General features: G+C 46.6%; 2 protein-coding genes and 1 long non-coding RNA gene across 4 annotated transcripts; 2 read left to right on the top strand and 1 right to left on the bottom strand.

Moving 5' to 3' along the window:
- The first annotated feature begins 66 nt into the window (after window positions 1–66).
- LOC148644152 (epithelial sodium channel subunit gamma-like) lies at window positions 67–12,784 on the top strand. 2 transcript variants are annotated; one of them, XM_088615384.1, is made up of 11 exons: window positions 67–1,571; window positions 2,801–3,021; window positions 3,369–3,499; window positions 4,440–4,603; window positions 5,603–5,707; window positions 6,465–6,585; window positions 7,065–7,137; window positions 9,124–9,181; window positions 9,268–9,341; window positions 9,926–10,001; window positions 12,368–12,784. In XM_088615384.1, exons 1-11 carry the CDS (start codon window positions 1,227–1,229, stop codon window positions 12,377–12,379), a joined length of 1,380 nt encoding a protein of 459 aa, XP_088471510.1. In that variant the 5' UTR covers window positions 67–1,226; the 3' UTR covers window positions 12,380–12,784. The 2 variants fall into 2 exon arrangements, with proteins under 2 accessions (XP_088471510.1, XP_088471509.1); XM_088615383.1 differs by lacking the exon at window positions 12,368–12,784 and adding an exon at window positions 10,635–10,930.
- Window positions 4,008–10,649, bottom strand: LOC148644153 (uncharacterized). Its single transcript, XR_015928960.1, has 2 exons — window positions 10,509–10,649; window positions 4,008–4,799 (listed from the first exon to the last, which is right to left on the bottom strand). It is a non-coding gene; the product is annotated as an uncharacterized LOC148644153 (long non-coding RNA).
- Window positions 12,785–13,583: 799 nt separating the features above from the next.
- Window positions 13,584–22,567, top strand: uap1l1 (UDP-N-acetylglucosamine pyrophosphorylase 1 like 1). The gene is made up of 9 exons (XM_088615385.1): window positions 13,584–14,090; window positions 15,229–15,433; window positions 16,361–16,536; window positions 17,159–17,331; window positions 18,417–18,610; window positions 19,269–19,409; window positions 19,712–19,897; window positions 20,597–20,663; window positions 21,414–22,567. Exons 1-9 carry the CDS (start codon window positions 13,802–13,804, stop codon window positions 21,498–21,500), a joined length of 1,518 nt encoding a protein of 505 aa, XP_088471511.1. The 5' UTR covers window positions 13,584–13,801; the 3' UTR covers window positions 21,501–22,567.
- The last annotated feature ends 114 nt before the right edge of the window (window positions 22,568–22,681 follow it).

The raw sequence follows: 22,681 nt of genomic DNA, 5'->3' as shown, positions 1-22,681 counted from the left end.
TCTCAACTTTTTTATTAGATTTTTCTGCCTCCCTGAGTGAAGTAAAACTGGAGTCTGGCAGTTTTTATACTATGCATAAAAAGGGTGTCTTCAAATCTCAGCTGTATTAGTTTTACTTGGCGCTGATAACAGCAGTAAGCTCTAGTGGAAATTCTTAAGGCTTGTAACATCCATACACTGTCTCTCAATTCTCAGACAAGCGAACAGGGTGATAAAACCTGTTTTTTACGGTGCTTAAAAAAGTTTCATTGTCGTTAACCATCAATATTGTCAAGAAACCACACTCCATCTTCTTACCTCATTTAAGTGACCTGTTACACATTGAAAAGCCGAGTGTAATGTGACACAGCCTATGTCGCCAATAATCTGGTTCTCAGTAGCCTCAGCCGGTCACCCAGGGGACTGTTGTCAGAATGCTAATTGGGAAAGGAAGCTTACAGACGCTTTATGGAGAGGTCTTTGGCGAAAAGGGCTTCTCGATCAGACAGCCCAAATTAATCACAACCGCCATTTGCCATCGTTAGCCGCACCGACAAACTAAAAAGTGAGAAACACTCTTTCGTCGAAACGGTTTCGGGTTAGATTTGTTTTAGTTCGCCAACGCTGACTTGTGTGGCTTTGTGGGGAGGGAAGGGCAACCATGAGCTCGTTATTAATTTATGGTCGTTGCTGCGTGGTGACCGCCGCCCGGATCAGTAATGGATTACTGGGCAGCACCACCTGCGGACCGTGCTAATTGTTGGAGTCTGGGTCCCGAGCGGCCTGCTTACCGGAGTATAAATCACCTGCGGCGAGCGGGCTAAACCTGCCGCCCTCCTGCCCTGTATCTCCTCTCCTGCAGACGGGCTCTGAGGACGAGCAGTCCTCCGCCTGCACTCTCGCTGTCGATATCGCCTTTCCGTCGGTTTGGGAGAAATAACATCGACGCGGTCAGTTGTCGGTCATTTTTTATTTATCGATTCTTCCTAGTGTTTTACATTCTTTAAAAGACAGTCGGCAAAGAAGAGAAGGGCTGAAGATCTGAGACATCGAAAGAAGGATAATAATATTTCCAAGTCTAGTGAAGAACGATTGATGAATGTTGGGATTTCATCCTGATACTCATCATCAGCCGTAATAGAGCGGGGTCTTTCATAAAGTTTCCCAGCTCTGGCAGGCAAGGTCTGAATAATTCTTGCTTACTCGGCTTCTGTTTTCTTGTGCTCCCGTCCCTCCTGAGTGCCTATATGTCAAGGACGATGATGCTCAAAAGGCCATCGGAGGTGGCCACGATGCGGCGGCTGTGCAGAGACATCATTCAGTACACCTCGGCTCACGGGATCCCCAACATTTTCCGAGCGCGACACTGGTTCCGCAGGGCGCTGTGGGCTGTGTTCGTGGGCTTTGCGCTGTGCTGCGCCCTGTGGCAGTGCACCGAGATGGTCCTCAGTTTTTACAGCTACCCCTCGCACGAAAAGATCACGCTGGTCTCCGGCACCGAGCTGAGGTTCCCCGCCATCACCATCTGTAACCTGAACAGCGTCCGGTACTCCTCACTGAAGAAGAGCTTCTCCATGAGCAGCTCCCTGCAGGTAAGCCGGACCGAGGGGCCCCGCAGGCCTGTGCCGCATGTTCCCGGGGCGCGGGGAGCGCTCTTCCTCCGCAACGGATCGAAATTTGCGGGTGCTCACTCGAACAGAAAGGCTTTACCTGTGGTCTGTACGTTTTCGTTTTTTGTTTTTTTTTGCTGTGTTGGTGTAACGTCTCCCTTCGCCTCGACGCGACCTCTTACTCAAGGAGTGCCACTACAGGCAGGTGCTGTCGGGCCCCTTAACCAAGGTGTGGCCCCCCTCGTGTGGACGGGAGGCTCTTGGGTCCAATTAAATGAGGATTATTCTCGTACTCGACACAGAATTAACAGTAATCTATCCTGGCCCCACGAACACACGCGAAACACGTTTTGCTTAATCCGAAGTCTTAGTTCGAGGGAGAAATGAATTTCGGAGAGAACTCTTCGAAGGCGTCTCCTGTTCCAGAAACCTGCAACAGGTCCGTTACCAAACGAAAACAAATTATGTTTAAATGTTAATACAAGTGGGTGTGTATTACTGGCCTTAACGTCTGGCAATAACTATTTAAAACTCCCCGGGTAGATTCAGGGCGAGGGGAGTTCAACGAAACTGCATGAGCAGACTAGAATTAACCGCCACATTTTTGCTCCAGAGAGTAAAAACAAACGCCAACTTGTCCCACTCGTAACGTTGCCTAAAGGATTCACATCCCAGAAAATTCATAGAAAAGCCTGAAAAGATCATGTCTCCCTCTTTCCTTTCACGTCTGAAGTGCAAACGCATTCGTTATGAGTGCTCTTGTCTACGCAAGACATCAACCTCCTTGTTACTCTTTTTGAACACTTTGAACACGGTGTCTTTTTAGTTCGTTGTATAATCTTAAGGACTGTTCTACACGTTTAAGCAGTGTAGTTTGATGTTTTGAAATGCCCTGGGAGTTTTAATGACCGCAGAGAGTCAGGGTCAGTTTAACTTCTTATCCGAAGCACTGCACCTTTTTTTTCAGTATATTGTCCCTGTCACTATACTGCGGCATTAGGACCCACATAGGCCGAAGCTTGAGCGCCCCCTGCTGGCCCCTCTAACACCTCTTCCAGCAGCAGCCTCAGCTCTCGCAGGAGTCTCCCCTCCAGGTACTGGCCAGGCTCTCACTGCTGGGCTACAGCAGGCTGCCAGCTGGGAGCTGCAGGGCCACATGGCTGCTGGCAGGTGGAGGTGCTCCCTCTGTGTAACGCCCTGCCATTCAACAGGACTCGGGGCTGGAGCAGTCTCATCGGAGGAACAGGAGCAGCTCGCTGAACGGCACTGGGTTCTGGGACTCGTCCCAGGAAACCACCAACTACGCCCGCTCCTTCAACAAGTTTGCCTCCGAGTTTAACGAGCTGTCGGACGAGGAGAAGATTGAAATGGGACACCAGCTGGAAGATATGCTCATTTACTGCAACTACCATGGGCAGGCATGCAACACCAGGTAACGGCCGGAGGGAGAGTCTCATTCTGTTCATCTCTTATATACGCATTTTACTGTTTTATATGTTTAATGTTATAATATACAGAAAGACAGAATATATGTCCAGGATGTCAGAATACAAGCAGCTAAGGAAAATATTTTTAAATCACTTTCCCTGCTCTGTCACTCTATTAAAAAGTAATACAGTATACTGTATATAATCCATTCATAATCTATCTGCTATGAAGTGATCTCTGTGACATGATTAGTAAGGTTGCAGTAGTAGTTGCTCTCAGAGCTCATTTAGGAAGCTGATATGTGGCATCACCATCCCATCATATCGCCATCTCAGTCCTCCTTTCTTCCAGCTTCTTTTCTGGATTCATCAACTACAAGTTTGGCAACTGTTACACCTTCAACTCGCAGAAGTCCACAGACATCCGAGGGAACCCCATCAGCAGCGAAGTGCTCAACACCACCAAGGCCGGCTTCATGCATGGTACGTGCTGCAGTATCTCTGTGAAAAAGAAGCGCTTGTTCAGGTGGTTTGTGTCCTTTCTCCTGTTCAACATGGTGCTCCTGCAGAAAAAACACTAATTCCTTGTTTCACAATCTGGGGAACATTTTCGTTGCAAGGAATTGCTTTTGGAGCAGACTTCCAGTGGAGCCCCATAACTGTGAAGATCTGTGAGGAGGGCAATCTTGCACTGTAGGGTCTTCAGGTTTGGTTGTGACACTGGATTTACACCTTTTAAAGCACAAAGAGACCGCAGGGACACACTTACAGCCTGCTGTATAAAATCAGCATGCTGTAGGTCCTAATGCTTTACTACTAGACCTAGATAATTCAATTCAAGCTTTAATATCCACCTGGGGAAATTTGTTTTATGGCAAAGTTGTATTGTTGTATCAGACAAGGAAGACAAACACTAGCAACAGAGACGACAGTACTGTAGCTCCTAGTTTTTGCAGGTTGTAAGTCACAGATATTGGATGAAGTACCACTGTGATGTGCAACAGCAGATTTAATGCCACAGAAGGACAATCAAGGAACAGAATCACTTTAGTTTCAAACAGAGGAGCCCCCTTCCGGAACAACAGTGAAACAAGTAGCTGACTTATTTAGCTTATGCTTTGATCATAAACAATTACATTAGCACCCATTTATAGAGCTGGGTACCAGCGCTGCAGTCGGCAACGCTCACCAATGCACCACCCTGCCATCCAAAAACCTTTACCTGCAGTACGTGACCTGAATGTAGAAGAGTCTTTGTGTGCTTCTTTAGGAACAACATCCTTTGGTTTTACCATTATAGTTAATCATCAAGTCATTTTAATTTCACACGTAAAACCCCTAGTGTGTAAAACTCTTGGGCAGTAGGACGAGTTCAGTCTTGGCAAACGAGTGTAGGGGCGGTAAAGATGGCTGCCCCTTCCAGGCCTGCACATGGAGCTGTTCATCCAGCAGACGGAGTACGTGAAGGACATCACCCACTCCGCAGGGATCCGGCTGCTGATCCACGACCACTCGGCCACGCCCTTCCCCGAGGACGAGGGCGTGAACATCCCTCCCGGCACGGAGACGGACATCGGCATGATGAAGGTGAGGCCCAGCTGAAGGAGAACGGGGACGTGGATGTTCAGCAGCAGGGCTCCTGCGTGGCTGTGCTGGAGAGGCGCTGCCCGTGGGGGGGTGTCTCTGCCCGTGGGGGGGGGTCTCTGCCCGTGGGGGGGGGTCTCTGCCCGTGGGGCGCGTGCTGTCCACGGGGGTGTCTGGGCTTTGCCTGTGCAGACCTCATCTGCAGCGACAGCATGACACTCAGAAAGGGTATCATGGGAGTAGCTGATGGTGTTGTTCTCACCTGTGAATGAGCTGATAAAGAGTTAAGCTACAGGGAAAGATCAGTTTGAACCAGTGTGTTTGTAGGTGACACACGTACAGGTGATTGTGTGTGAGGCCTGTCCTGGGTGCAGAAATCCATTGCAAAATCAATCGCTGCTTGACTGGGATGTAAATCAACAGGGATATGCAGGGATCGGGATTTTAAAGCCATGTTCTAGATCCAAATCTGATCTGATCCAAATTCTCATCTGAACTTTAGTTTAAACACAGAAATGTGAGCTTTGATGCTGCATATTTGCCGCAGGTTTTGAATTTCTCAGCTCTGTGGAAGAAAGAGCACAATATAAGTCCCTTTCAGCATCAGGTCTGGTCTGTTGTGGTGCTTGTTACCAGAACTGCAGAAAATCCAGCTTTGTAAAGTTAGGAGGATGTTAATGGGTCAAGGCCATGCAGAGCTGGCATTAAGGTATCAAATTAAAGGGAAAAAATGCAGAGTAAAGCATTAAGTTAAATGATGGTGAATTTGCTGGTTAGTAGCGAATGCAACTCAGTGACTGGAGCACAGAATAGCTGGAGAAGATAGGTCGGAACACAAATCTTGTGTTTCTACTCCTAAATTACGGTAAAAAACATTGCATTTAATGTAAATGTAAAATACAAGGAGGTTGTATGTTTGGGGATTGCATAATTGTTTTTTTAAAGTTGTTAACTGTTCATTAACGAAGTGGTGAACGGCGTTTGTCCGGGCCCTGTCGCCAGGTCGAGATTCAGAGGCTGAAGTCCCCATTCGGAAGCCACTGCACAGATGGGGAGGGATTCCGAAATTACTACCACGACTTGTATGGATCAAGATATACCAGAGAGGTAACGGGGCCTTTTTTCCCCAGTGTTTGGGGAAAAGTCCTTTGATGTCAGAACCACGTCCAACAGCCTGCTGTTCACTGTTGGTTTGAGCTAAGATTGAAAGTCAGAATGATCAAATACATTAATTGATATCCTAGAAGAATTTGACACATTTTGAATGAAGCCCCAAATTGTGAAAGTACTGGAATAGTCGCCATGTTGTCGAGACGTGAATTGAATCGCGACGTGATGCGGCCCTTCCTGCTCACTAGTCCCTGTAACGACGTACGAGCGAATAAGTACAGGTTGTGCAGCAGACATTTCACAGCAGAAATGTTGCAATGTGATCTGCGTGCAGAGGTAACAAGTAAGTTCCGTTTACTGGCAAAACAGTCTCGAAGTCGAAAGCAATATTTCTATCGCATTGAGAGAGATGGATACACAAGCCTGCTGGTTTACAGTGTAATGGAGCTGCTTCACGCGACCAGAAGTTTTGTTGCCTCGTTCTGAGTTGCAGAACATGGCACTGCGCACAGCTGGAGATTTAGTCTATTTTGTGATGTAAATTGGAGGTTTTACAAGATATCGTGTACATTTTACTTTTTATTGCAGTTTGAAATGCTCTATATACAAATAGCCTTGCAGCTCCCCTTTTAAAGAGAAACAACTCTGGCTCCAGCAGGTATCTGAGTATAACGTTAAACTCCACTTCGAAGCTGTGTCTTGCTTCTACACACACCTCGTCTCTCTGCTTTGTTTCTCCTCGTGTCTTTGCCAGTCCTGTAAGCGGACGTGTGCCCAGCAGACCATCATGGAGAACTGTGGGTGCAGTCACTGGGAGTTTGCTGTGCCTCCAGGGTCCCACTACCCCAAATGCAATCTGAGTGCTGCAGGAATCAGTAAGCATCAGCGCAAGCACGGGGCAAGAGCTGCTGCAACTAATCATTTCTTACCAGTTGATCAATTGATGACGGACAGGCACTGTACCACACATGCCCACCTGGTCAAGCCCAGTGGTTACATGTCAGGCAGTACACCTGACTGATGGCAGTTCTGACCTCATAAATTGCTACAGTGCTGATACCAATTACAAACTTTTAAGAGCTGCTAAAATCTTCAGATATGGCCCAGATTAAAATAAAAAAACAAGATCAATTAGCTGGTGATTAAGAACTCAGCCTGAGCAGAAACCAGAAGAGAGAGTTCGTCCACGACTGGGGTTAGAAAATGCTCCAGAACACTTTCCAGCACTGGTTTTCCCCCCCATTTGTTTTCCCAGTTTCACTGGAAACAGATTGCTCTGTTAGCCCAGCCCCTGGGTGCTGCAGGTCTTGATATGTTGCTGACCTGTGTATTTTCTCTTTTCACATTACTGTAGGTGAATGTTTGGAACTGTATGAATACAAGTTTGCTCATGACATGCTGCCTTGTAACTGCCCTCTACAGTGCAAGTAAGTGGATTGTTTCAAAGATGAACGATCGGCAATTTCTTATTTCATATGTGAGAGGCAATGGGGTTTATAAAGATATTGACATTACTCAGGCCTTTCAGACACAGACTGTCTCTAGACATGCATCATCTGGTTGCTTCAGCTACATTGCTAGAGGATTCAGTTCAGTTTTTTCCTCCTCCAATGACAGACAGGTGCAATGTTCCAGAACCCACCTAAGGATTTTTATGTTTTCGTAAAGACGTTTTGACAAGATTTTGAAAGGTGGAAGGGAGGGGAACCAAACTGATATGAAACTAAACTATACCAGAATAAGCGACTATTCCCTCTGTCTTGTGTTTCTCTTCCTGGCACAGTTCTGTTAATCTGACAATGAACACACTCTTGGTTTCCTGACTCTCTCTCTCTCAGCTTCCTGTAGGGAGTGGTACAGTACATGTGGACTCCCTTGCGACCCGTGAAGACGTCAGTCTGCAATAATACCTTTCACATAGCTAGAAAGTCAAACTGACTGAACCAGCACCCCGTCTCTCACACTAATAGACTTCTGATAGCTCTTCAGATTCTCAGAAATAAAGGAAATGTTTTTAAATCAGCACATAAAATGCAAGACCTGTTGAGCTGCTGTATGGAATATTTCAGTTGGTTTGAGAAACAGGCAATTAGAGAACGCTGATTCAGTCAACTGCCACTTGAATACATTTGCAGCCCATTCCCTTGTTATCTGCCATCTTTGAGTTTCCCCCCCAGAAAATGACTGGAAGTGTCTTGATTCTCTAACCTTGGGTTAACAGCACACACCCTGGGGGTACGAGATGTCCCTTCTGGGGGTGCAAGGCATACCAGGGTTTTTTCAAAAACTTTAATCGTCAAAAACACAAATTCATTGATCAGGGTTGCGAGAATGAAAGGGGTGCAGTTGTTGGGAAAGGTTAAGAATCACTGCTCTGCAGTCCGGCACCCCTTTTCAGATTCTCTACAAACTGGTTTCAGAATGAAAGTAGTTATATAGCCAGACATACAGAATATTCCACATCTTCCCAAGCCCTGAAATTTAGTGACGTTCTGCTTTTGGAAGGTTAACACTAACCTCTCTGTGATAAAGCATCCATCTTCCCGATTAACACGTAAAGCAGGGAGTCACTGAACCCCTCTGAGCTTATTGAAGGCTGTGAAGTTTCACACATCTGGAAATCTATTTTGGAAAATGGCACCTTCTGTGCCAGTAGTCTATGACGTTAACCTATTTCTCAAACTGCTGAGACAGACGAATTTCTGTTTGCCTTCCCTGTGCTTGTTTTAACTGAATGAGGGATCGGGTTGTTTGCTCTGGAGAACCAGTTTCCTGTCAAAAAGACAGCCAGTTTCACCTTCCATCTGAAAAATAACTGCCTGGCAAAACTAAAACTTTATACAGAACACACGCAGCCTGGACAGCTTTCTCCTCAACACCACCATGAGCTTCAACAGACCTGACAGTGAATTTGAAACAAAATGACTTTTAAAGTTTTTTTTACTTCAGTGCAGAATTTGCTCTATTTTTTTCTTCTCGCAAAATATTAAAGTCTGGGAAATTTTAAGTCCATTTTCTCTTCCGTGCCTTTGCTGTTACTTGCTAGATTAGTTCGAATCAATTTAACAACTACTAGTAGAAAATAGTAAAAGTTTGGTGCTGCATACCACCCTGTAATTCAGGGTGGTATAATTAACCCTATAATTCAGAGTACTTTATTGGTGTTGCCAGTAATTAAACAAACTCCAGTAAACAATTATCACAGTAAACACCAATGACCTCACACATTTACACATGTAATTATAAATATTTTTATCACTTACGTGGATGCATAATGTGCAGTGTTTTGTGCAATAGAGTGTTGTTGTTTTATTTTCTGTCATGTCCTGAATATGGGCGAGGCAATTTTGTACAGCTCTACGGCCAGACCAGTTGCTTGCAGACCGTTAATCTGTGCATTTGCTTTGTTTCAGAGAAGAGATATACCAGCTCACAGTCTCAGGATCACAGTGGCCGGCAACAGCGTTCTTGGTAATTAACCTGCCAACATGTCTTTGGATTGGGTGTGGAGACAAGAAATCACTGTCCTTTTGAACCTTCTCTCCTTGTTATTCCAGGAGAAGTTCTCCAGTGACCTGAGAGAAATGGGAGGCCAGCTGGGAACTATAGCCGACAACCCCCAGCTTATACGGTCTGTATCCCCCCCCCAGTGGACGACTGGTTTCGCTGCACTGGGACTTGTTCATTGTAAAGAGCCATCCACAGCACATCCTGTGTTGCATTAGAGTCTTTTGCCTCCTAAATAAAATGCTAAAGTTAGTTTCCAGATTTTTTGAAAATATCATTTTAAATGCATCTGTTATCACAAACTCATCCCTGGAACTACACCCTGGGTCGGGCACCAGGGCAATTCAGATACCCCAGTGAACCCAGGCAGCAGGGCATTAAGAGGAGGTAGGGCATCAGAGCACTCGGCACAGGCCCACACAAACGCAGGGGCGAACATGCAGACTCCACACAGAAGGCACCCCTGGTTGGACTGAGACCCAGGAGCTGTGAGGCAGTAGTGCCAAGTGCTCCAGCGTCACACCACCCGATTGTAACTTCACACAAACATGGGAACTAAAGTTCAGCATAAAAGAACATGAACTTGACGGAGTGAACAAGTGCCTTTAGTCAGGAGCCGCTTCTTAAAACCGTCCAGGCTCACCATTTTCTCTACACCCAGCTTCAGTGTGTTGAACATTGAGGCCTCTTCTCTGTCTTTGCCTGCAGAGATAATTTAGTCAAAGTCGTTGTCTACTACCAGCAGCTGAACTATGAGAGGATAGTGGAGGAGCCCTCCATTACTGTAAGTACTCTGCTCATCGGCTGCAGTGCATCAGCCACACCGCGGTCAGCACAAATCCGCATCACGGCCTTCTAAATCATATTTATCCATTTATATTTTAGCCGTGCATACTTGATGAAACACCATCATAGCACCTTTTGAAAGTAGGGGATGGGCTATGTTTTTTTAAGAGGACAGCAGACCCCCAGTGTATCAGAAAAATACAAGGGGGTTTGTTATTTTCTGAATATCAATAAAATCATGAATGATGTATCTGCCCCAACACCGTTATAGGATAAGAAATACATGCTTCCTGGACCTTTTGACTTTTTTTAACATTTGCGATCAACTCAGTCCATGAAAACTGTACTCCTGAAGTTCTTATGATACAAAATGCGAGCTCTTTATTTCCTGTGTCGTAAATTACGCTGTATAAAACTGGCTAAAGCATGCGAAACACGAACAGCAGCATTGATACTCATTAAATTTAAACCTATGCAGTAATTGTTTTTACCTCAGTTTTATTACCTGTGTATTTCACTGTTGCTGTGGGGAGTCGGGGGTTATTTCCAGCCTCCTGCGGATGTGTGTGTGTGTTTGAGTTCCCGGTGCTGACACGCTGCTCTGCTTCCTTCGCCCTGTTTGGGCATGAAGGAGATCGACCTGATCTCCAACATGGGAGGCCTGGTCGGGCTGTGGGTGGGCTTCTCTGTCTGCACGCTGGCCGAGTTCTTCGAGCTCTTCGTCGACGTCCTGATCTTCGCCGTCCGCCGGTGCCTCAGAGGGTCCGTGCCCGACACCTACCGGAACCCCTACTGTGAGAAGGGCAGCCCCATATACATCGGACACAAAACCACCAGCATGTAGGAGCCGCTGGGAGAGAGGGGGCGTGCTCGGGCTTGGGGAATCGAAGTACTGGAGAGACTGGCTCGGACTGCCGACACGGAATACATACAGGAAAACTCTCCGGCAGAGGCCATTTGCGTAATCAAAACAGTTTCAAAGACATCAATGGATAAATGTTTTACCCGGCCCTTTTAGATTATGTCTGCGACGTGGTATCCAGATTTTTTGCCATTTAGAACACTGTATGGGTTTAAGAGGCGTTTAGACACCTTATTGCAGTTCTTGAGTTTCAGTCAGTATTGTTAGTAGGAGGAAAGCACAGTGCGTGAGAGATGGGAAATTAGAGTCTTCTGTACAGTTTTCACCGTTGTACTCGATATCCCATCATGCATGTTTCCAGCAAAGCCTGGGGGAACCTGTCTCCCCAGGGGTGTCTGTGTGCGAACACTGAAGAGGTGCTGGGTAATTCCTTTAAGGGGGTCAAGTTCGCGAGGTTTGTGCCCATTGCTGGCATCCACTCAGCACAATGTGCCCAAGCGCTCACGCACATGTTCAGAGATGCTGGCCTACAGCACGGTCGATTCGAGTTGGTCTCCCTCCCACTCGCTGCTGCAGCGGGGCGTCCTTGGCTCTGGAGCATCGATAAGTCTTGGCCCTCTTTAAATACCCCACACACACTTCATGTGCACCTGTACACTCCTCGCTTCCTTGCCTTCATTGTCTACAGCACTACCAGTCATTGCCAATGTGTGACACAGTGCAGTTACCCCCACACTGCTTGTCCACTGGAAATGGCCCGTCTACCTGAAATATTAGTTTGTGACATGCACGGGCAGGGCATTTTCTTTTATACAACAGAAATTCAGAACACTACCCAGTTCGCCTTATTTGCTTACATTTTGTCAGAGCTTACGTGAAAATTGAGGAAAATAATGAATGAAGAGAACTGAAGGTGATTATGATCGTGCCTTTAAACTAACAGAGGGGCATTGAAAACTGGTTTGAGCTGAAGGACTGACTGCATATTAATAACTCTCGCTTCTGCAATATTTAAATTGTAGGCAGTGTCTTGGAAATGACAGATTTAAAACATTTAACTTATTTCTTGATGTAAATAAAATTACAGGTCCATCTTAAGTAGTGTGCACTAGTCCAGTGTGGCCTAACAGCCTGGTACAATGGAGTGTCAATCTGCTGTGTTCAAGCACTTGCGTCACATTAGATCAGACACCTAACCTGCTTAGAATCTCTGTAAACATTTATGAGCGCATTGTAGATGCCAGAACATTAAAGTGTTTCATGTTGTGTCCTCTATCTATGGTTTATTATCTTTAAACTTCTATTTTTAAACTCCCAAATTGGAATTTAAATTTCTCATGTAACATATACAGATGGTGTTTATAATGAAGGACAGTGAGCGTCAGTTCGATTATCATGGGCAGTTTTGTTCACCATGCTACAGAAAAGATATCGCTCTAGAGTTTGTAGGAAGGTCCCACACCGACAGGCTGAAGGAACTGAACCTGTTTAGTCTTGAACAGAGAAGACTATGAGGAGACGTGATACAAGGACTTCAGCACCCTGGCTCCTTCCTCAGAATGAACAGCAGAACACGAGCCAGAGGGCCGCAGCGGAAACTAAACGGAAATGCATTTAAAAGGGAGAACAGGAGAGGCTTCTTTACGCAAAGGGTTGTGGGAGTGTGGAACAAGCTAGCCAGCCTTTCAAGAAATGGGCGAATGGGATACTTGAATCAATTCAGTACCTAATGGGCTTGATCAAGAAATGGATTCTCTGGCGCTGTTCTCATGTTCTTTTAATGATGATGTGCTCTATAAAATGACGTTGGATAAACACTGGGTGAATGACAGAATATGTACAGTCCAGGCTTCATTAAAGTAAAACCAGCAAGGGGGGGATGTATATATTCCATTTAAGGATTAAAATGTTTAAACTGCTTTCTTGGGAGTGTAATTATTTTGCTATTCAAAAATAGATATTCATGTTTGTCCTTGTTGGATCTGAATAATATGTCTATAAAATGTTCCTGTAACTCTTCAGATAGTAGTACTGTCACTACAATAGAATATTAACAGAGCATTACTGATATCCTACAGGTGTGTCTGTTGTTAATTTATTAACCATTTAAGTCATTCTACATTTCATCTAGATTATCCCCAGAATTGCAACCTGATGCGTAACACGGTTCTGCTGTAATTGTAGATGCTGTTTCAGAATGATGTACCTTTCAATTAGCCAGAAGAACTGTAAAGTATACAGTATGCTTAAGTGACGATCTCGCCTATCCTAGTTTTGGGTTGGACTTCATTTCTCAGTTTTAGAAAAACCTGTTTTCAGAACTGGACAAGTATTTACATGATCCATATTTATTCTCTCTCTCTCACAACGGGGTTTTAATAATATTTTTAAACAAAACTAAGTGAAATCATTGTGAACGGCCGTGTCCGCGTTAAAGAAGTTACAATCCAGCCACAGGCACGGTCACGCTGCTGGCATTAATCCCAAGCTATCGCATCTTTCTTTGAAAGACTCCAGAAGGGGGGAAGTTTTGTTTTTGTCTACGAGGGATTTTTCCCACGTAGAAAACAATGTGTGTAATTCCAGAAGTAAAACATCTCGAATTACTAACGCAAGAATGGAACTAGTATGAGAAGGAAAACTCCAGCACCCGGGTCGCCCTCCCTCCGTCTGCCTCCTGACCGGCTCTGGAGACGCCGTCACAAGACTGCTCCAGGACTGCAGACAGTCACGGGTTTCACTACAACTTGCAGCGAAGCAAGCTGCTCCGCCGACTGCCAGAGACATTTAGTAACAGGAAACGTGTTTGGTTTTTTTCCCCCTCTTCTCCGGGTGCACTTGAACCGCTGGTCTTGTGTAACCAAGCTCCTAGGAGTCACGCAAGAAGGATACAGTTAACTCGGCCCGCTGTATCTCTGCATGAGTGCCTCCGCACCATGATATCGGTGGAAGAAGCGAGGGCGCGCCTGGAGGCTGCCGGGCAGTCGCACCTCCTCCGGTTCTGGCCTGAGCTCTCCCCCGGGGAGCGACGCCGCTTTCTGGGCGAGCTGGCTCAGTTCGACCCGGCGCAGCTGCGCGGCCACTGCCGAGCCGCGGCGGAGGCGGCCCGCCGGGAGCCCAGCGCCCACGACCGTCTGGACCGGCGCCTGGAGCCGGTCCCGCCCGAATTCATAGGCGGCGTCGGGAGAAGCGACCCGGACACCCTGAAGGCATGGGAAGACGAAGGTAGGAGTTTTTCGCGCTACATCACGTTTGCATCCAACTCTGCGTCCAGCACCTTTCTTTTTAATTTACGGGAGCAAGGCGGGGTATAACGCTTGTGGCGAATAAATAGTGGAATTAAAGTGAAAGCTGTATCCAAACTACATTATCTTTCATGGAATAGACTTACAGGTATGAGGGATGCTACAGTGCTCGATAAAGACCCGGTCCTGGAAGTCATGTGAAGCTGGTGCTCTGAAGAGACTTCAACCCGACGCGCTATCTTGTAGCAAGAGCTGTGGTATTGTCGGCTTTGCTGCTCTCCCATCAGAGATCATGTATCATAAGCGAATAAAAAATAATCCAGTGTAAATATACTCTGCTTCATATTGATTTTTACGCAGAATGCACGCCATGCAATTCGCAGACGTAACAGAATTTAAACAATTATACGATGTCGTTTCAAATATTATGAATGTAATAAATACAAATGTACTTAAGTTTGTTTTCTTATAGACTTTTCAGCTCCGTTGAACAGTCCATCGCGCCTCAATGCGGAGAAAGCCGTCGAGACATAAAAGTGTTTGAAAACGTTGTCAAAAAAACAACTAGTATTTTTTTTATATTAAATGGATTATCCTGACCGGATAATTTCTAAATACGTGAGAGCGGCCGGACCGATCAGGAATGCTGCCTGGGTTTTGGGAGAGCACCATCTTTCTAAGACCATTTAAAAACTCGTGGAAGAATACCCGTCAAATTAGATTATTGGAACCCAAACTTTTATAGTAAACAAAAAATATGTCAACATTTAAATTCAGTGGCGGTTAGGCTCTGTGCATTTCCCCCCCGAAGGCCTGGAGATCCTCGGTGTTGCTTGACTCCTCACGGCGTGACCTCGGTGTCCCAGAGCCCCAGGAGAGAAGAAATCGCCCCTTTGTGTCCCCGACTACATTGCGTCCTTTCCGTGTGGGTGTGGGTGTGGGTGTGGGGAGGGGGAGAGGGAGAGTTTGTTCAAAATGTTTCACTATGTTTTGTTTTTTTGTGCTATGTACTGTAGAGCTGTGAAAATCTAAAGCCTGCAGTTCAAGGGTTCACAGCGCCGCGCCTGGTCTCGCCGAGGTGAAGGTGACGTCTCTTGCCCTGTCCCCCTCCTGTCCAGGGTTCCTGCAGATTTCTCGCAGCCGGGTGGCCGTGCTGCTGCTGGCTGGGGGCCAGGGCACTCGCCTGGGCGTGTCGTACCCCAAGGGGATGTACAGGGTGGGGCTCCCGAGTGGCAGGACCCTGTACCAGATTCAGGCCGAGCGAATCCGGAAGCTGGAACGGCTGGCGTCGGAGAAACACGGCTCGAAGTGCACCATACCCTGGTGAGGACGGGGACGGCAACAGCTCCTGCGCTCGGGGACGCCGAATTTCAGGCGCAGTTTTCCTGGGATGGCGTGGTTTCGTCGTTTGGGGGGGGGGGAAAGGCAAGAAGTTATCAACGTGTTTTCCCCCCAGGAAATGGGATCAAAGCGACACAAAAAGTCTCTCTTCTGTGTTTAGCTGTTTGTCCCACTGAAGTTTTGAGTTGGAAGGTAGGAGTTTGGGGTGGGGTTGGGGCGCAGTGTTTAACATTGCTGCCACACAGCTCTGGGGTGGAGAATTGACCCCAGGACCCGGGGTGCTGTCTGTGTGGAGTTTGTATGTTCTCCCCATGTTTACATGGGTTTCCTCTAGAGCTCCAGTTTGCCCCCAGTCCAAAGACATGCTGGTAGGTTTGGCGGCTTCTGGGAAGCCTGGCCCCGGTGTGAATGAGCGTGTTTCTGCCCAGGGTGACCCCGCCTTGCCCCGCGGCTCGCTGGGATGGGCTCCAGCTCCCCATGACCCTGAACGGGATTTAGAGGTTGGAAAATGAATGAATGGATGGATGGTAGGATTTTGATTGTTCTGCTGGCTGTGTTTAGTAGCAGAGCTCGAGACTGTTTCCCGATGTTATAATTTTTGAAGTCTACATCCGTATAGTTGTCGATTGACGGCCTTTGGTAAGTTAAGAAAAATTATAAGATTTAAACCCCCCCCCAAAAACTCATCTTAGAGATCGTGTGATCCTTTTAAGTTCTGTATTTTGTACCAACAACGTGACTGTGGTTTTCTGTGACTAAGATCTAGGCTGAAAATCCTGATTTAGTAGTTTCTGTCTTTTGAGTCACCAGTATTATTCATGTTTTAAACATACCTGTGTTTAAATGCACATTCATCTTAGTGCAAATCTTATTCCTGCCTAACCAGTGCACGTTTCACTTCCATTCCAGGTATATAATGACCAGTGAGTTTACCCTAGAGCCTACGGAGAATTTCTTTAAGGAAAACAACTATTTCAACTTGGCCCGGTCCAATGTCGTCATGTTTGAACAAAGGATGATCCCAGCGGTGTCCTTTGATGGAAAAGTCATCCTGGAAAATAAAGGCAAGATAGCGATGGCACCAGGTGAGCAGAAATCCACACACTGTTTCCTACATTGCTGTGATCACATCTAGCTAAAGGCTATAACAGGACTATATGTCATCTTATCATCCATCTGTTTTCTAACTGCTTCATCCAGTACAGGAGAGGTGGACTCTGTCCTGAAAAGCAACAGGCGCAGGGCAGGGTACACCCTGGATGGGATGCCATTACATTGCAGGGCAGACACACACAAACACACCAGGGCCAGTTGTGTTAGAAGCCAGGTCATCTACCAGTATGTCTATGGACAGTGGGAGGAAACCCAAGTAAATAACAGGGAGAACATACAAACTCCACACAGACAGCACCCCAGGTCTACAACCTGTGAGGCCCCAATGCTGACCACTGACCCACCACCTTGTCAGTTTCCTGGAAATGGTAGCTACAGAACAGCCTTTGTTAAGCAGACCTCTGCAGTATGTGGACAGACCAGTTGTCCGCACAGCCTGCTTTGTGTGGGGTGTCCAGCACCGTACAAAGTGAAACTGCTGTGCTGTAGTGCGACACGTGATCTGAGTCCGTTCTGTCACGTGGCAGTGTGCTCTGACTGCTGTGCCTGGGGTGATCCGTGGTGAACCGTGCTTGTCTGGGCTCTGGTGTGCAGATGGCAATGGCGGTCTGTACCAGGCACTGCTGGATAATAAGATCCTGGAGGACATGGAGAAGAAGGGCGTCCAGTACCTTCATGTGTACTGTGTGGACAACATCCTGGTGAAAATGGCTGATCCGGTTTTCATTGGCTTCTGTGTCAAGAAGGGGGCGGACTGTGGAGCCAAGGTAAAGACTCAGCCTGCTCAGCTCTCTTCTGTTTGCTTGCATACTGCAGGAGGCGTGTTCTGTGAAAATGGTTTGCACAGCGATGAAGTATGTTTATCTTTCAGAGGCAGAAGTTTGCAAAACAGCAGCCACCTCCTGGATAGCCGTTTATCCAGAAATTCTCAATGTTTCTCCTGGAATGGATCAGACACGTGTGAACCCTGATTAGGATAAACCATGCTTGGAATCTATAACTTTCAAATTATGCTGCATTTATATCAGTACGTAAATTTAGATGTACCTGCTGCATTGCAGTAATATTGCTTATCTCGTAAAGGGGAGCTGCAGTCCCAGTTTCTCAGATCGATTATTAAATCTCGGTAACAAAATAAATTCATGGATGGCATTGCAACAGATTACAAATTTGACAAAAATTGACCAGTTTTGAAGTAAGCACAAAATCGTGAACTTTGTGAAAGTACCCACAAACCCCTGGTCTCCCTGTGGCCCGAGCGAGAGTTCCCACCAATTGCGACGTGATGTGGCCCTTCCTGCTCACTAGTCTCAGTAGTGAATGATGTACTCTGATTTTTTTTAGTGAATTTTCTGTACTCGAGTAAACAAGCGCAGGCTGTGCAGCAGATATTTCTCTGCATAAGTGTCCCACTGTGGTCTGCATGCGGAGTTAACAAGTAGTATTTGTCAGCAAAACCGTCTCAAAATCAAGAGCAATATTTCTCTTGGATTGAAAGAGCTGTTTTCACACGCCTGATTATTTACAGTGTGCCAGGCTGCTTCATCTCGCCAGAAGTTTTGTTGCCTTGTTCTAAATCGCAGAATATGGCTCTGTGCACACCTGGACATCTCCTCTATTTTGTGGTGTAAATTGGAGGTTTTACATGTCACTCTGTACATTTAACTTTCATTGCAGATTGAAGTGCCTTCCTCGGTGCTGATTCGTTCTAATCCCAAAGTCTCAAAATAGCCTTGCGGTTTTAAGAAGAAGATAACGTTTTGGCCGTCTCTGTGATGCCGGGGCTGGGCCTGTAGTGCCCATGAGAGCTGGCGGAGGGCCTGTAACAGTCTGTGGGTGTCTGTGCCCCCAGGTGGTGCAGAAGGCCCACCCGGCCGAGCCGGTGGGTGTGGTGTGCCGCGTGGGCGGAGTCTACCAGGTGGTGGAGTACAGCGAGCTCAGCCCAGAGACGGCCGAGAAGCGGCACTCCGACGGCACGCTGGTCTACAGCGCCGGGAACATCTGCAACCACTTCTTCACCCTCGACTTCCTCAGGGCGGTCTCCGAGTAAGTCCAGCAGTGCGCGCAGCTGGGGTCTCTACACTCTACTCTGCACAGCGGCGCCCCCCTGAGATACACAGAGGGAACTGCGGCTGGCGGTGTGCCAAACGCCCAACCGCTCCGAAGGGCGTTTCGGAGACGTTGATGCTGGGATCCTCGTTTTCCCCAGTGACGCGCGGCGGCTGTGGCTGTAATGTCAGGTTGTTTGACAAGTGCAGAGTTTCGCCTTGAGACGGGAAGGAAGAGTGAGGGCAGCAGGGTGGTCAGGGGTCAGCATTGCTGCCTCGCAGCGCCGGGGTCCTGGGGTGAGTTCTGGACCTGGGCTGCTGGCTGTGTGGAGCTTGTACCTTCTCCTCGTGTTTTGTATGGATTTACTCCAGGTGCTCCGGTTTCCTCCCACAGTCCAAAGACATGCCGGTAGATGAATTGGCCCTGGTGTGAGTGTGTGTGTCAGTGTTTGCCCTGTGATGGACTGGCGTCCCTCCTGGGGCCTGTTGCCTGCTGGGATACAGTCAACTCCAGCCCCCTGCGACCCTGTGTTGCACCGAGGACGGATGAAGACTGGAGTGGGCTGAGGGTCGATGCTGGCCAACCCTTTTGGTAGAGTGGCCCTCAATAACGATAGGAGGATGTGAGTGCGTCCTCACGCTCTCTCTTCACGCAGGAAGTGTGAGAGCAAGCTGAAGCAGCACGTGGCCCTGAAGAAAGTGCCCTGCGTGGACGAGGAGGGGAACTGGGTGAAGCCCGAGAAACCAAACGGCATCAAGATGGAGAAGTTTGTGTTTGACGTCTTCCAGTTTTCCAGGTGAGACAACTGAGAGGTAGAGTGGATCGTGTGGTTAGGAAAAGCCTTATCCATCACTTTCCACTCTGAACTGAAGCATGAGCCACGGTTTCTGCTTTCTGAACACACTGGTGTTGTATTCTAACACGGGCACGTTCACTTCCTTGTTGATGCCTTCTCGCGGTTTCGTTTACGAAGTTTGACTGCGGTTCGAGTGCATCAATACAGAGTTGGTGTTGATTTGAATACGTGCGAGTGGAATATAGGAGGCCAGGCGGAGGAGTTCGGTCTGAAGACGACCCCACGATTTTCCATCCCTGCAGGGATTTTGTGGCCTTTGAGGTACGGAGAGAGGAGGAGTTCTCCCCGCTGAAGAACGCCGACACAGCCACCAAAGACACGCCTGCCACTGCTCGCCGGGCACTGCTCTCCCAGCATTACCGCTGGGCCTTAGCCGCTGGGGCCAGCTTTGTCGACGGCCAGGACAGGAAGTTACCGCCCATGCCCCGGTGAGTGACAGCTCTGACCGGAAGTTACCGCCCACACCCTGGTGAGTGACAGCTAATGAGAGCAGCTTCAGTCATGACTGAGCTGATTCAGACTTATTTTTAACTGGATTTATATAGCAGTTTTCATCCCAGAGAATCCCAGAGCTCTTTACAATTTGGAGGGGAGCCACTTCCTCCTGTGCTGAAGAGCAGCCCCCTCGTGGCGTGGGCATTATGAGACAGCAGCCACACTGCACAGCAAATCAGGTGTAGAAGTGAGAAATTGCTGCACTAATGGAATTAAAGGGGAACTTGAAGGAGGACAGTCTGCAGCTTTAGAGTGGAATTTAGCCAGGACATGGAAGTCATGAAAGTTGTCATCGAACCCGATACCTTGGCTTCTTTAAAGAAATGTCTGGAAGAGACACTTGGATCAATTACATTCTAGGAAGGCTCGGTGGGTCAAATGAGGACCTCTCATTTGTAACCTTTCTTCTGTGCTTATGTTCTTGTTTCTTATACAAATGTAAAGAATTTCATTTTACAACAAAACGGCAAGATATGGTGTTGAAATCCATTCTAGCATCCTTGGCATCAGAACATAAAAGTTAAAAAAAACTGCAACTGGAGTTCTGGGATTTATTTTGTCCCATTTTCATTTGTGCATCCCCAGTTACAGTTTCTATTTTACAGTTTATCTTTTAATTCCGTTCTCTGCAGACTGGCAGACACAGAAGACCCCCCCGCCACCTGTGAGGTTTCTCCTCTGGTCTCCTATTTCGGAGAGGTGAGAAATAAGTCTTTTTAAGGAGAAAAAGCCTGTACTGCTATTACTTTACAGTTCTTACGGATTATGGGACATGTCAGAAGTTGGGCTAATCGCATCCCATTGACCAGACCGGATCTCTCTGAAGCAGCGCCCTGTTCTGAGAGGTCTCCCGGGTCTGATATGTGCTGTACAAGCACTGCCAGCCCTGTCTGAGAATTGGTATCAGTGAGACTCAGGGATTGCAGCATACAGATACACATTCAGATTTGTGCACAAGGTTAAACCTGCTGAAATGAACAGAGATGAATCCAGTGCTGGACATTCTGTAGCCAATGGAGTCTCCCATTATTTTGGAGAGTCATATTATGATTGCCGGGTTAATTTTAAAAAGCTGAAAAGAAACACAACTTTCCGGACTGTGTTCGGGTGTAGGAGCCGGCGGATCCACAGCCGAAACATTGTTTCTTTTCTTCCCTTGTCAGCAGGAATAAACCTGGACTTGTGCCTTTGCGGCCTGCACACGCTGACGCAGTTCCCTGCTTGAGCCATTTTAAACCAGTCGGCCATAAGAAATACACTAATGTTAGTCAGGGCTTGCAGTTCCAGTGCTGGGCCTCTCACCCACTTCAGATTGTCCTCTGAGTTTGGATGTTTCCACTCTGTTACCCTCTTATGTTTTTTTTTGTCCTATGAGTGGGTCCCGGACCCAGCCAAGGTGAGTGAACTGTCTCCAGCGTGTTCACCGAGTGTTTCTTCCTGTCGCTGCAGGGCCTCGAGGCGATACTGAAAGGCAAGGAGCTGAAGTCTCCCCTCGTTCTGGAGGAGAAGGTGGCAGAGGAACTCGGAGCTCAATAGCCAACCTGTGTTTTAAGGAAAATAGTCGTTTATAGTGTAACTTGTGTTGTTTTAGTGCAGATGAGTACAAATTATCAAGGGATCAAACGTGCCTTCAACTAGAAAACAATTGTGATTTCGTAACAGCTTGCGAAAGGAACACAAACAATTCCTGAAATACAAAACAGCATTTCTTGGGAGTCCGGCTTCCTCTATGGCAAAGGCGCTATATTAAAGCTTTAACTGTGATGCTTGAAGTCTGTTTTAATTACCAAAACATTCCAGTGTACTGTACTTTCGAAATGCAGTGTTTTTGTGAAAATGCAGTGTACTGTATTTTCAAAAAGTCTTGTCTTTTCAGAGAAAAAGTAACAAATATTGCATTCCGTTATCTGGAAATGTTTACACCTGAAAAGCATCAAGCACCAATTAATTGTGAAAGCAGGAATAACCAGGGTGTATTATTAAGCAATAAAATACTTAGGGTTGTCTGGATTGGATGCCTGTCTTCTAAATATACAATTACACAAATGCTATAGACCTATAGATATAGTATTTATAAAACCATGATTGTCTTTGGCCTTTTCCCTGCTTATTTTCATTCACATTGTGAATATTATTTTTAAATACATTTTTAGCAGCCAGACATTGTACAGGTTTCAAAAGGGATTTTAGTGGGGAAGGAATGTCTAACATTGTGGAATATTACAAAAAATACTGTCTTTTTGTAGTTTGCTGGTAAACTTTTTAGTTTCTTAAAATGTAATTGTTAATCTGTGTTGCAAATTGGAGTTGATCATTTCTGTACCAGGTATAAGATATAAATATGTATCTAAGTGTAAAGTAGTTAACAGGGCTCTGGAGTTAGAACTACAGTGTTCCGAGTTTGAAAGCAGCGTGGGACACCGCTGTTGTAGATTTTACTCGGTTTGCTTCAGTAAAATACCCAGTTGTGTAAATGGATATGCTTTGGGTAAAAGCGTCAGACAGTGCATCGATACTTCATTTATTAGTGACCTGAACAACCAGTCAAGAACACTGTGAATCATGTTTACAAAACGAGGCATTAATAAAATGTATTTAACATTTGTGCTGAGGAGTCATTGCGTGCGTCTGTGTGGAGAGATTGTCTGGCTTTTGACGAAAATGATTTTTCCCCACTTCGGCTTCCGTACAGTCAGTCATTTTAGTACCGGTCACGT

This window comes from Lepisosteus platostomus, chromosome 21 (assembly GCF_059453375.1).
Source record: "Lepisosteus platostomus isolate fLepPlt1 chromosome 21, fLepPlt1.hap1, whole genome shotgun sequence".
NCBI lineage: Eukaryota > Metazoa > Chordata > Actinopteri > Semionotiformes > Lepisosteidae > Lepisosteus > Lepisosteus platostomus.
Note: the sequence above shows the minus strand (reverse complement) of the source record. Positions and strands in the feature narration are given on the sequence as shown.

What these genes read in the sequence shown, in the direction of transcription:
- LOC148644152 (XM_088615383.1), top strand. Translation starts at nt 1,227, where the DNA reads ATGTCAAGGACGATGATGCTCAAAAGGCCATCGGAGGTGGCCACGATG. An exon ending in GATCAAGATATACCAGAGAG is followed by an intron (nt 5,708 to 6,464) that starts GTAACGGGGCCT and finishes TGTCTTTGCCAG; the next exon opens with TCCTGTAAGCGGACGTGTGC. An exon ending in GACAACCCCCAGCTTATACG is followed by an intron (nt 9,342 to 9,925) that starts GTCTGTATCCCC and finishes CTTTGCCTGCAG; the next exon opens with AGATAATTTAGTCAAAGTCG.
- uap1l1 (XM_088615385.1), top strand. Translation starts at nt 13,802, where the DNA reads ATGATATCGGTGGAAGAAGCGAGGGCGCGCCTGGAGGCTGCCGGGCAG. An exon ending in TTCCTCAGGGCGGTCTCCGA is followed by an intron (nt 18,611 to 19,268) that starts GTAAGTCCAGCA and finishes CTCTTCACGCAG; the next exon opens with GAAGTGTGAGAGCAAGCTGA. An exon ending in AAGTTACCGCCCATGCCCCG is followed by an intron (nt 19,898 to 20,596) that starts GTGAGTGACAGC and finishes CGTTCTCTGCAG; the next exon opens with ACTGGCAGACACAGAAGACC.